At 42.1% G+C, this 13,900-nt stretch overlaps 1 protein-coding gene and 1 long non-coding RNA gene across 2 annotated transcripts; one reads left to right on the forward strand and one right to left on the reverse strand.

Annotated features, from left to right (window-relative positions):
* Positions 1 to 238: 238 nt before the first annotated feature.
* Positions 239 to 13,644, reverse strand: ATF3 (activating transcription factor 3). Its single transcript, XM_006268123.4, has 4 exons — positions 13,469 to 13,644; positions 8,599 to 8,842; positions 7,336 to 7,443; positions 239 to 3,486 (listed from the first exon to the last, which is right to left on the reverse strand). The coding sequence occupies exons 2-4, from the start codon at positions 8,836 to 8,838 to the stop codon at positions 3,289 to 3,291; spliced, it is 546 nt and encodes a 181-aa protein (XP_006268185.1). The 5' UTR covers positions 8,839 to 8,842; positions 13,469 to 13,644; the 3' UTR covers positions 239 to 3,288.
* Positions 7,434 to 8,874, forward strand: LOC132245505 (uncharacterized). Its single transcript, XR_009457232.1, has 3 exons — positions 7,434 to 7,724; positions 7,872 to 7,983; positions 8,722 to 8,874. It is a non-coding gene; the product is annotated as an uncharacterized LOC132245505 (long non-coding RNA).
* Positions 13,645 to 13,900: the final 256 nt, after the last annotated feature.

Here is a 13,900-nt window from a genome sequence, read left to right on the forward strand (position 1 = left end):
CTGATCACTCTAAAGCAATAGAAATATTAAGAGCATCCCAATAAAATGGTTCTCTCAGTTTGACAGATGAGTAAAACTTAAATTTGAACAACTGAAATGACTCATCCAAGACCACATAGCAAGTTGCAAGGCCGGAAATGAAAGTCAGGAGTCCTGCCTTCCAGTATTGTTCTAGGAAAAGAAGCAGTTTCTAAACTTTGAATGAATCTCAGAATGAATTAAGTCACACATGAACAAATGGATATTAATTATTTTTTATTAAAGTATCAAAACAAACTCAAGAATAGAAAACAAATTGTTTTAATGCATTTTTATAGGTTCTCCTGAATAAACTAGACATTTACTTAACCCATATAATGCATTGCTCCTGTCTAGACTTTAAACATTGCTTTCCTGGGAATATTCAAAGTACCATAACTTCCCAATTATGCCATACACGTGCACACGCGCGTGCACGCACACACACACACACACACACACACACACACACACACGGAAGCAGCTGTGATTGAACAGACAGAAATAAAGACAGATTAACTCCTAACAAAAGTAGTGGTACCATATTAATATTTGGCATGCTAGTAAATAACATTTACGTTTAACTCAAGCAGCAAAAGCATGACGCCTGCGTCACCAGTAATATGGTTAAGAGCAACCATACAAAATCCCTAAAGGAGAGACATGAGTTTTGTAATAGTGATTAACAATAAGTGGTACCAGTTTTTGTGCTAACACCTTATAACAGTAGAGGTGACAAACTTTTTACCTTGGTTGAAATTTGATACACAAGAGACAAAGACAAGGAGTATGGTATCTGGATGGTGCCTAAATCTAATAAATCCATATTACAGAATTCAAATACCAATGAAAAGTTATTTTACAAGGTAATTGTAACACATTTCAGGAATTTCCTGTGTCAGACAGACAATGGGCCAAATTAATCCCTTAAAGAACTCCATTTAAGACAGTGGAGTTGCAGCAGGAACAGGAGGTAAGCAACCTTCACTGAAGTCAGTGGAAGTGCCTCACAACTGTACCCAGGATTAATCTGGCCCAGTGCATTGTATTTGTATACATTCACTTTTCAGGTACATGAAGTACACAGCTGATACATGATAGAGGACATTACAATATATCCAGATCTTAGGAAAGTGTATTAAGAAGTTCTGTTGCAGAATATAAAAGTAACATAAGATCAGGTATGATATCTGATATACTCATCTGGGACTCGCAAAGTAAGAAGCTGATGGTTGAGGTATCTATTGGTTTAGTCTGTATATTATTTTAGATTAAAAATGCAATTTCAACACTGCACAACTGGTGTAAAATATTATGTACTGTAAGCTCTATTCCTCTGGTCTGCTCTGTTTAAAGTGGGACATTATGCTGTTAGACACCACTGATGGAGGTCTGGAACTTTGGAAAGTGTAATTGCTATTATCTGATGCTGCAAAATAGTCAGTGCCTCATGTGAGGCAAGGATTAGGCATTTATATATTTTTTAGAAGTGGTGTCCCAAACAGAACCATTGAATTTAGGAATATATAATATTAGACACCAACAAGTGAAAATAAACAAAAAACGGCACAGCACTTGTGTTTTCAGTTTTGTCTGGTTTGCAATATTTATTAGCTCAACTTATTAGGATATTAGTGATAAATAAGGATAATATTTTCTTTTACAGAAAACTGTTTAATTCTATTAAATATTATTCTTACAATCTGAGGATTTCACAGAAACATCAGAATTTCAACACTCATAGCTCTAGTTCTTTTGTCTAGCAGCTCTATTAGTAGTTCAAAACATCTAGGGTTAGATTTTAATAAAAAGTAAAAATAATTACTCATTACAGCAAAGTCTTAGTCCATTTTGGGGTTCCAAACAGCATTGTGATTGACTGCAGTCCCCACCAAAATATAACAGAAAAGCTAGATGTTTTTTATGAATCATATGACAATAGGAAGTAATCTTGACAGAGTGTTGGATTAGAGTCCCGCAAAACCTTAGTCGTGTGCATAAGAGCTACTCTTGGAACGAGTCCCACTGAAGTGTATAAGTAAGAATTACTAACAAGTGAAAGTTTGCAGGATCAAATCCTAGGTAATCTAAGTCTTTTCCACTTCCATTTTCTATGATTCACAAACTTCAGATTCAGTCCTGCAGTCCTTATTTCAAACAAAACTCACTGAATCCTTTCCCAGCTAATTCTGTCTTAGAGAATGCCATTCACACCTGCACAGAGGGCCAGCACAAGATAGGACATTCTTAAAAATACATGTATATTAAATTACAGCAACAGTACATGTATAGCCTCAAATTAGGACTTAAGTGATGTATCACACTTCAACTAACTCTCCACACAGAGGTGAATTTCAAACAGAATGAGTAATACTTCAGTAAAATTAAAGCATAGGACCCAGGAACTCATTTTTAAGGAAGTTCAGATTTGGCAAGTCTACTTTTACTGTGTAAATTTGATCCCTATAACTGCTTTGAAATACTGTGTATATTGGGTATTGTGCATTGAGTGCTCACAGGGCAGTGCCTGGCTGTATTTCATGGCACAACTGCAAGCTGAAGAACAATGGGTAAGCTCCAGTTCAGTAAATGCAAACTTTTTTTTTTTTTAGCTACATGGACATTTTGCAAGATATTGATGCTTGTCACACCTACTAAACTTCTCAGAATCAAAGTCTGAGATGAGTCATACAAAAACCCACACAAGTGATGTAAAGAAAAAAAAATACAATGCTCAATTTGAAACTAAAGGCTTTTTTGCATTAGGTTAAAATGCATTATTATATACCAACACATTCTTCCAGAACGCATCATTCTGAAAACTTGAAAGCTTTGAAAATACTCTGTCTGCTTTTCCTACTAGCAACAAGGAAAGGTAGTGTCCATCCAGCACTGCTGTCTGTATGAAGTGCATCATTGGAAGTCATAGTGTTCTAGCACAGACATCATGAGTGCAGGTACTGTATACAAGCAGAAATGTAAAACTTCTGCGGTTGTTGTTGGTAGCTTCTAGGAACAGCACATGTGATGTACTAAAACCTAGAGGTGAGGCAGAGGACTCTGACTTGAGCATGAACAAGTCTTTTGAGGGGAAGGATCACAGCTGAGCCAACACAATCCTTCCTGCTTAACAAAGCAACCCTCCTGCCTATTGGTTTTTGACTAATAGAATCCTGCAGATACACCTTAAGTCAGATCCTCCGTGGATTCTGGATTTTTGGTGTGGAGATGTACTTATGAGGACTCTTCGTTTTGCCTCATCATTGTCACTTAGCCCTGTAATGTTCCTTCTTTGATCTGTTGAATAAAGAGGTTCCTTTCATCCTCAGGCGTTCTCCCATTTTGCGCTCGGACTATGCAAGTAGGCCTATGGAGATTGAGCATGTATATCAAATGCTGCTTCTCATTCTTTAGTTCTTCAATCTGGGCTTTTAGTTCTGCGTTGATAGTTTCCAGTTTTTCTGATTCCTAGCCACAGAGCAGAGACATAGCTATTAGACTGAGAGTAGCAGCCCTTTATTGGTAGCAAGGCATGATGGCTATTTTAGACAGAAACTACATGTTTCTAATAGTGCACAACTATAAAGCTATACATCACCAGTTTGTAATAGTTTAGAGAATAGATTCAAAATGTGGTCTTTGCCCTTGAAAGAAAAATAGTCACAATGTCAACTTCTGCCTGGTGTACATGCAGAATAAATCCATTGCCTTTGGATGAGAGTTGCTTTAGATATGTACTGGTTGAAGTGATCAGAATTTGACCTAGATTATTTGTGCCCTTGTATTAGCTTGCTAGAATGTTACATTACCTACCAGGGTGCAAAACATACATCAGGTGCTGTTCCATAAACCCGCATGTCATTTGGAAATGCCACCTGTAACCAGTGTTCCACTAGAACACTGCCACAGTCTGCTACAAAAAATAGGTTAAAAAGGGACTGTCAATGATGCTAGGTTTATAAAATTGACCTACCCTGACCTTTGTCCTACGAGGTAAGTTTTACCAAAAGGATTCCAATCGTGCAATTTTTAAATTTAATGTGACTGCAGCAGAACTGTGGGGTTTTTTTTAAATATAACAAACTACCTGTTTTTTACTTTATCCTATTATGCAAGAGTTCTTCTAATTTAATAACACTGTGGGAGAGGAGTGGGCAAGAGTATATGATTTACATGGGTAACCTGCATATCAAGCTTACTGCACTGGCCCACTGATAGGTCTCAACTCCCAGCTCAAACAATTACCCTTAGGAATAAGGTTTTATTTTTACAAAATCATTATGTCATAGCCATTTTTTAACTCCACATATATAAAAACACAAATTCACCTACCTCACTGAAGTGTAATCTTTGAGGTGAATCTTACAGTAAAAAACAGCTGTCAATCTTGGTTTTAATCTTAGGCCTAAAAGATTTAACCAAGTGTGTCCTCACTAGGAAAAGGTATGTTCTTATCTCAAGGTAGCTAATATCTGAGAGGCAAGGATTTCTTGGGGTGAGTAATTACCCTAAGAAATCCTTGCCTCTCACATAATATCTAGATCATCACAGGTACAGCATCACTTTTACACTACCCTACCATTTGATAAAATCCTACTGATGACACGGTAGTTTATAATTTTCACTCACTTTGGCCCAACATAAAGACTACAAGAAAGGCTAAGGTTTGTCTTGAACCATAAAATACCGAAATGTGTTTAAACTGCAAATTGACTTGTCTTCCCTAAAATTTTCCTGCCTGTTAGTTATTGTACCTTGGCTAACACAATGTAAGAATACACCATTTTTCGTAGGGCAGGAAAGGCTTTAAAATATAGCGTTTGAATCTGACATGATATTGTAGCAGGGTTTAGGAGCCTAGGTTACAGAATAGTATTTACAGGCTTTTTGAGACTCTGGATGCCTACAATAAAGTTAACAGAACTATTTGTCATAGATTTCTTTGCCGAAAAGGGATCTTACTGACCGCTACCAAAAAAGTAGGTCATAATGAACTTATTCAGGGCAGCCCAATAGCCTAGAGAAAGTGCAAAATCTGAGACTTTGCCTGGTTTCCTTTTTCCAGACTAACAGAAACTTAAAGTGCTATGGAGGCAGTACAATATTTCTGGCATCTTCCTGGCAAACACTTCTGGACAAAGAGGTAATGTCAGGAAGGGTTTAAGAAGAAGCCCATCCTCTTAGCACTCCTTTGTAAGGTTGGTCATATGGGGTCTTTGAGAGACTCCTTAGTGTCTTAAATATCCTAAATATTAAAAGCTATTAATCCCAAACTTGGTAACAGAGAGAGACATGAAAACTGCAAGGGGTACTACATGCCCATTCTTGTCCTTTGTGAAACTGAAGGACTTCACGGCATCACCTGTTTTACAGTGCTGTCATCTTAAAGGACTAATAAACTATAGTAGTAACACCTAGGCTTGCTATCTGTAAACATGATTTAACTGAAAAGATCAAGAGTTTTAATCAAATACCAGATGAGATATCTCTCTAATTTTAACCTACTATATTAGTCATTGTAACTAGACATCCATTTCACAGAGAGATCAACCTGGGTCATGAAGAAGTTATAACTGATTAAGATTTGTAACAGACATCATGGACATGAAAAGTGATTTTAAATTCTTCCAGCGTTTTGTATACATTTGTAAATTAATATCCACACAAAAGCACTTCTGTTTTTTAGAGCAGCAGCAATTGTTATTGATTCTATAGTGCTTTTTCAGATATTTTCAGTTTTCACTAAGATACATACATAAGTGCATGTGCATATTAGGGGTGCACTGACAGATTTGGGGGGCTGATACCGATAGCTGATTTTAAAGGAGGCATATTGGCTGATACCGATTCGATTTCCAACACAGCTGTATGCAGCTGGTAAATCTGTCATGGTGGAAGGGAATGGGAGAGGGAATGGGTGTGTGTGGGGGGGCAGATTAAGGCCTCCATAGTGAGGGAGGAGTGGGGCTGGAGCACGTGCTGCCCAGCCGGGGCAGGGTATGAGACGAAGCCGTGGCTTATCCAGGGGGCACAGGGAAGGGAGGGCAGCTCCCACCGCTGCGCACACCCCAGGAAGGCATGTGAGCGCACCCCAGAATCCCCCACTCCCGGTGTACCTCCTGGACGAGTTGCAGCTCTGGCCCACACGCCACCCACCTAGGCAGTGCCTGCCCCAGCCCCACTCCCTCCCTCACTGAGGGCGTGTTCATCTGCCCCCCATACCACTTCCCTCCCCCCTCTCCTTCCACCACACCGGACTTACCAGCTGGAGGCAACTCTCCAAGCTGCTGGGCTGTGCTCCTCGCTACCTGCGTGCTGTGCTGTGGCTGTGCACACACACAGGCATTTATCGGCCGCATCAGACCGATTTCTGATAATCAATTTTCTTTATATCAGTGCCAATCTGATATCGGACTGATGTACCGGTGTACCTCGTGTGTGTGTGTGTGTGTGTGTGTATTTATACTGCCATCCATCAAAGAATTTCAAAGGGCTTTGCAGACAGTTGCATTCTTCTACCTTGTTTATTTGCTCAGTAGTAGTGGTGTAGAGAGGAAAAGATAGGCTTATTGCAACTACTTGACATGAGTAACTAGAACTCCCAGAATCCCCTGGATGAACCCCAGATTGGCTCAAATAGCTGATGTGCAGTTTTGCACTTAAACCTGGAGACTTAGCAGAACAACCAAACAGCAGACAGGGAAAAAAGTCAGGTCAAGAAGTCCCAGTAAAAGGAAAACAACAAGAAACCAACCTTGAGGAATTAAGAGCAACAGGTTTGTGGTGTCTAAGTTGGAGACTGTAATTGTAAATATTGCTAAGAAAGATAGAACTGCTTAGAAAAATAAAATAGGGTAGCAACAGTGCCTAGCAACTGCCTAGCAACGATGACATCACACCAAGTCATAAAAGAAACAGCAAAGTACAATGAAGTTGTCTCTCTGCTGGACTACGTCCCAAGAAACATCGGGTGATCAATGCAGACATGGAAACTGGGAGCCTTATCTCAGCAGGGCGAGCTGATTGAGAATTCTCATGAAACCCACCCAAGATTGTTGCAGCGTGGTGAGATTCACAATGATGTGTGTAGCATTACTGCTTAGCACTCTGTGTGTGTGTGTGTGTGTGTGTGTGTGTGTGTGTGTGCGCGTGCGTGTGTAGCCAATAAAGCTTTGCTTGATCCTCAATTGGACAGGTGGGCCATGGTGCAATCCGTATAACCTCCCTGGCCCACACCCACCTCTGAGGGGTACTAAATTCTAGTCCAACAGTGGCAGGATGAAAACAGGGTAAGAACAGTCAAAGTCAGTAACTTACTTTCTGCAAACATTCTGTTTTTTCCTTCTTTTTATTTCGGCATTTTGCAGCTGCAATTTTATTCCTTTCCCTTCTCCTCTTTTTCCTTTCATCTTCTTCCGGTGCAAACTAGGAACATTCAAAAGAGGTGCACATATTTAGAGTGATGCAGCAAACACAGTAGCATCATTTTGATAACTGCTCTAAAGCAATAATAGCTCTGTTTTGTAGACTGTTCACTGCAATACGTGTGTTACCAACAGTGTCAGCCAGCCTGCGGACATGATTCTCATTTCATTTACAACAGTGCAAGACTGGAGAAACTCCACTAAGTTTGTCAACAAAAAGCATGGTGTAACTGAGATCAGAGTGAGGTACCAGATGGGTTATATCCTGAAAACTAATTTAAGGTATGAAAGTCAACATTTTATCCTAATGACTAATCATTCAGTTATTTTAAAACTGTAGAAACTCTGTCTAAGTAATAAAAATGTACAGGATCCGACTCTTAATCTGATGGTTTAGTAGCAGCCACTACTTCTTTTGCAAAAATCTAGATCTGAGCCTGATCCCATCACCTTTATGGATAGAACAGCTGGTGATGTCAAGCAGCCGTTTTACCTGAAGATTGTACTGAGGGGATCTCACAAAGTTTACTGATCTTTGAAGGTTTGTTCTGTTGTCTTTTATTCCAGTGTAAGTTCAGAGTAATGCTGGCCCTCTGGTCCAAATTCTTAGCTTAGTTACTTGGGTGCCATAAACTTCTGTAACTCCAACAGCTTTGGTAGAGGTACTTCTGGTTTATCCCAGTATGCATGAGTTCACAAGGAGGCCATGTGAGCCCAGGTATTGCATAATAAGTTCTCTTAGAAGACAGTGCCATCAAATGGCATAACATTCTTCTTTTAGTTCACAGCTAGGTTTACAAACAATTAATGGTTTACAACCAATTCAGGTTTTCTTCATTGAGATAGCCCTCTCGATGTAAAAATCAAGCAAGACACAGACCAGCTTCTGCTCTAAACAGAACAGAATGCTCGCTTCCACAAATAAGGAATCATTACTTGTGTCCAGCTAAAAATGAACTGGTTAATTACTAGCCATAAATGATGTGAAAAGTATCAGCATCTGAAGAAAACAGGGACTAGAGCACTGAAGATATTGACAGATTTAGGTCTTAGGATCTATAGGTATTGGAGATGCTATCTTTCTTGATTTTCAGTGCATTTTGTAGTGAAGTGATGTTAGAATGTTAATCAAACTGAAATAATTAAAGAAAGGTACCTCTGCTTTCAGAACAGATGTTTCAACCATTCTTTCTGAAATTGTCACTGTGTCCAATGTAGAAGACATCCTGTGGTATTGGCGCTTATTTTGAATGGCAAATCTCAATTCTTCTTTCACCAGGGGGGTTAGATTTGTGAAATCTTCAAACCCTAGTGATAACGAAGGGGACAAGCAAGGGACAATTGCAGAGGCGCTGACTTCAGATGCAGATACCTGGCCTGGGTGTTGGAGCATCATTTTGCTGAAAGGTCAAAAATAAATATATAAATTATACTGAATAGCCTTCAATAACCTTTACATGCCAAAACCGTTCACTAGAAGAAAGCTGGATCTTTTAACCTGTCAACCAGTCCCCAATTTATTTTAACAGAGGTTGGAACTACATTCTTCTACTATGTGTGTACTTATGGATATATACATATAAACATACACATTAACATAAACATGTGTACTCTTATAGATATATTTATAAAGCTAGTACAGAGTTTCACAATAAGGTACGAGAATTGACATTGTAGTTTATGATGGTTACAAAAGAATGGTGTTTGCCATATTATATGAGCCATTCTGCATTCTGTTATTATTACCCAAGCAGTTCAAGATCAGGTGAATTGTTTTCATTTCTATGGATGTTTTATTTTCTTTTGGATTTTACCTTTTTTAATGCAAGTCTATTTTTAGGAATTTTCTGAAAAAGGATAATTGTAAGATCTGTGCATTCTGAAAAATGTAGGGTAAGAATAGGCAAAGGAAGCTTGGAATTAAAAATGGCAAATTAGGAAGTTTATGTACAGTTTAGAAAGAGAGACAGACACCAAATACATGGGTTCCCCTGTCCAAAGAGCTATACTACTATAGCTGAATTTGAAAAGAATGGACCACAACCTGTTCTCATTTACAGCTATGTAAATCTACAGCAACTCCACTTTTAATCTAAGTGTAATCCACTTTACATTTAAGTTTCCAGTGGATACAAAATTGTTATGATCAGGTTAGTGAATGTGCTTAATGATCCAGTTATAAAATTCTGCAAAGCAATTGGCACAAAATGCCAAGAGCTGTATTGTCTTGGGGCTATCTAGCCATAGACACAGAGGGACAGAAATTACATGCAACCCAGTTTAAGTGATTGGAAACTGGTTCACATATGTAACACAACAGAAGTTCAGTGAGCAAAAAGGCCGAAACCAGTTTAAGATAAACGTGGATGAATATAGTACCAGATTTAACTGATTTAGGTTAAATTGGTTTATTGAACTTCTGTCCCAGATGCCCTCAGATTCAAGTTAACTCTCAGTCCCTCAGCATCCCAGGATGTTTTACACCTCCCTTGCAAAGCCCTCCACCTCACAGGGTGGGCAAGCTAGCCGTGGCCCAAACTGTCTGCTCCAGCCAAGCAGGGAGGTATTCTCTAGCACCCCGCCCCTGCAGCCTCTGGCCTGAGCCACTGCAGGCATGCGACTGCATTTTGGAGATCAAAAGTGAACATCTGTTCACTTACTTATCAGTTCAATCTATGCAGCTTAGACTAACCTGCAAAGATTGAATCGATTCAGCCCTAGGCTTTTTGACTGTCTGTACTTATTCAGGGGGAAGAAAGAATGGGAAACGTGAAGTTACTTATTTTCTTCTTCTCTTACATAATCTGAAAAGGTCTTCACACATGCTTAACAACAAGGAGTTATAAATGGTTAAACATTTTTGGCCAGATGTTTTGCTAGTATAAATCAGTATCACTGCAGGCATTTCAGTGGAACTATGCCAACTGACACCAACGGTGGATCCATACTTTATTTTCTAAGTGAGATAAGATATGGATTATTTTACCCTATTGGTTTTACTACTTCCCTCCCCATGTGTAGGCATCTTGATATCTTATAAGCGTGTGGTTACAGTATTGTGTTACTTGCTCTTGAGAAGCATGGTAATCATAATAACAAAATACTTGCCACAGAGAGAATTCCAGTGTAAGTAGATGTGCGCGCGCGCGCGCACACACACATGCACGCACACACACGCGACAGCTCTGTGTAGTCAACCTAGATTTATGCAATTGCCTTTGGGCAAAATTATATCTTAGCAGTTTTGGGTGGTAGTAAAGATAATGTGCCTTAACAGACAGACAGATCCTACACTTCGTTATACAGAAATTTACTCTGGGTTCACATGAGTGTAATGGAGAGCAGAATCTGATCCAAGCTAAGTATTTTTTAAAGAATGAATAAAAAACCTGAGGTTAATGAATTATCAGCGTGTTGAATTCACTTGTCCTAGTCATAAAACCCCAGGTTTGAAGAACTTCCAACTACTTCCTGACTTTTGGACTCAACAAAACAGAATAACTTAATAGTTCCCAAATTCTACAGGTGAAGTCCAACCCCCACTGAGGTCAAATGTAGAAGTTGTTACTGATTTCAATGGCTCTATGATTTCAACATCAGTTAATAAAGAAAGGAAGATTCTCTGGAACAAACTGTTGTCCCAAGAGACCTTGGAAAATTTGTGTAATTTTGTTCAGAAAGCCCCTGTGCATGAGTCACATTTGAAATACAGAAATCCTTGAATTCTATATCTGAGAACTAGAGGACATTCCTCTCCAACAAGTTAGAAATATCCCCATGCTTTCAGCCAAAAGAACCCAGTGTTATTTACCATTTTGCAATTTGCCAACATATTTATGTAGGTTCTTTCATTTTCCAGTGGGACTGAACCTATCCTTGTCAGTGGATAGAAGCAGTCTTCACTATGTACTTTAGTGCCACTTTTGTTTTCACTCATGGTGACGGCTTAATTCTACATGGATAATTCTAATTCATTCAGATCAGGCATCTGAGTTAACAATAATGCCATCTCTCTGCCTACCAAGTAATTATATGCACTGATGAATTTTCAGCATGTGTGGTTTGCCTATTTTTATGTGGGTGAACTTTTCATTAAAAAAGGCTTCAGCACCCAGAGAAAATCAAGAATATTCACAGCCTTAATGGAAAAAGTCATGAAAACGGTTGGACCATTTTTATCAAATGTACTACCACCATCAGAAAAGCCTGCTGAAAAATGTTTCCCCATCCCTAATTGCTCAGTGTCTAGATTTAAGAGAGTGATGGGAGAGTGTTAGCTGGGATTCCCTAACTATAAAAGCTGCTTTTCCCCTAGTGTGAAACAGTCTGCTGACCTTCCAGACATGCTGAAAGGCATCTCTGTTTACTCAGGCTGTAGGAGAGGGAGGAGCCTTAAGGGACTGAAGTTGTGCAGAATTCTGAGTTGAATTTTGTTGGGCGGGACTAGTTTCAGCTATTTTTCTGTATCCCCCTTTGTAAGCTCTTTTGTGGCATGGATCATTTTTTTATTCTGTATTTCTATAGTGCCTAGCACAATGGGGTCTTAGTCCATGACTGGGACTCCTAGATGCTAACAAAATATAAATAAGATTAAATTAAAAACAATATGAACAGTATTTAAGTTTCTACCTATGTGCCTTGTGATGGTAATAATGCAGATGCTTTCCTCTACTGATAAATGTTTCTGTTTGTAGGGGCATTAAAATAATAAGAGTAAAATTTAAAAATAAAACACGCTCCCCCTGCCTTATTTGGCTTTCTCATTCCAATTTCTAGTCCATGTTATTTTAGACATCAAGTCATTTGGGGCAGGGACCTGGCTTAGTCTATGTTTTTAAAACACCTAATACTATTTAGGGTCCACTGAGGGCAAAAATAATTAACCCAAGATTATAAACACATTCCAAACTTCCCGAGACTACTGAAGTTACCAGGAGCAGAAAGTGCTGCGCAGCATTGGGGCACATGAACCCAGTTCATGCCTGGTATAAGTGGATCCCGTTCTTCATCTGATGATCTAGCACAGGGGTCCTGCAAGCCAGCTGGGTTGGATCTGCCCTGCACACCAGGATCGGGCCCCGTGCAGCCCCCCTGCCCACTGGGATCAGGTTCTGGGGTCCTGTGCCAACCTCATGTGCCAGGATCGGGCCCTGCACTGCTCTATCTGGAAGAAGGATCACGACCAACAGGACTCCCCACCATGGGCCGGCTGACGCAGCCCCAGGGGGTGGGGACGGATCTGGCAGCAAACTGGAGCTGGAGCACCCCTGCTGTAGCAAGAAAAGTCCTATTTCCTGATAACGATATATTCCACAATCCCTTCCTGTAGCTGCGCAGCCAGATGAAGCTAGTCACTGAAGTTTAATTTGTGAAAAAGCCGCTGCTCCCCCCAGCCACCCCCACTACCACTTCACTTTGTCAAATGAATGACTCCTTACCCTGGCCGCGACCCGGGCTATCCCACAGGAGGACGGCCCGCTTCACGGCCGGACACATCCCGCCCACCCCAGGCACTGCTGCGCGCGGGACGGGATTAGATGCGCGCTTGAAGTTGAAGGCGGACACCGCGAAGGTTTCAGGACACCTCCCTTCGGCTGCACAGCTCAGCAAGGCTCCCAGGAGTGCAGTGGGGGGCACTTCGGTCGCAACTCCCTCTCGGCCTGCCGGGGCGGCAAGCCCTTGTCCCCCCCGGCGGGGACCTTCAGCGGCCTCAGCGCCTCCCACCCACCTTGTCACAGCCCGGCTCAGTCCTGCCTCACTCGCGGGACGCCCCGCGGCCCCGAACCCCTCCGCGCCGCCCATTGTGTCGTCACAGCCCGGGGGCTCGGGCCGCGCAGGTGGGCCGCGGGAGGCGGCCCCAGCCCTACAGGTGCCTCCGGGCCCGCGCCGGGCGGGACGCCCCCTCCAGCCGGCCGCGGAGGTGCTCCAGCATCCGCCCAGCCCGGGACAGGCGGGCTCCCGGCGCTGGCTGCACTTTTACTTTCGTTTGCGCTGTTCCCCGGGCGCGCCCCGTGACGGACACTCACCTTCCCGCCGCACGGCAGCGCGGGCTCAGACACGAGCCGGAGGGTCCGCGGCGGCGGGACGGGGACGGGGACGGGGCCGCCGGGCAGGTCCGGGCTGGCGGCGAGCAGAGAGGAGCGCGTGCCGCCTGCCTGCCTGCTTGCGCCTCCCCGCGACTCTGGCTCGGCGCGGGGTTGCATCACCCGCCTTATATAGGCGCGGGCGAGCGCTGGTATGCGCCTGGCCGCCCGGCCCCGCTGATGTCATGCTATTAATAGCCTGCCCCGGGAGGGAAGGGCGGGAGGGGGTTGGCGCGGGCCGGTGATGCAAGGCGCCCGCGGCTCTCGGGCCCGGAGGAGGAGCCGGCTCACCCTCACACACGGACACACGCTCGTCGTACACACACGCTCCTTGCATATACACACACCCTCACATAGACACATGTTCACACTCTT

Source organism: Alligator mississippiensis, chromosome 1 (genome assembly GCF_030867095.1).
Source record: "Alligator mississippiensis isolate rAllMis1 chromosome 1, rAllMis1, whole genome shotgun sequence".
NCBI classification, from domain to species: Eukaryota; Metazoa; Chordata; order Crocodylia; family Alligatoridae; genus Alligator; species Alligator mississippiensis.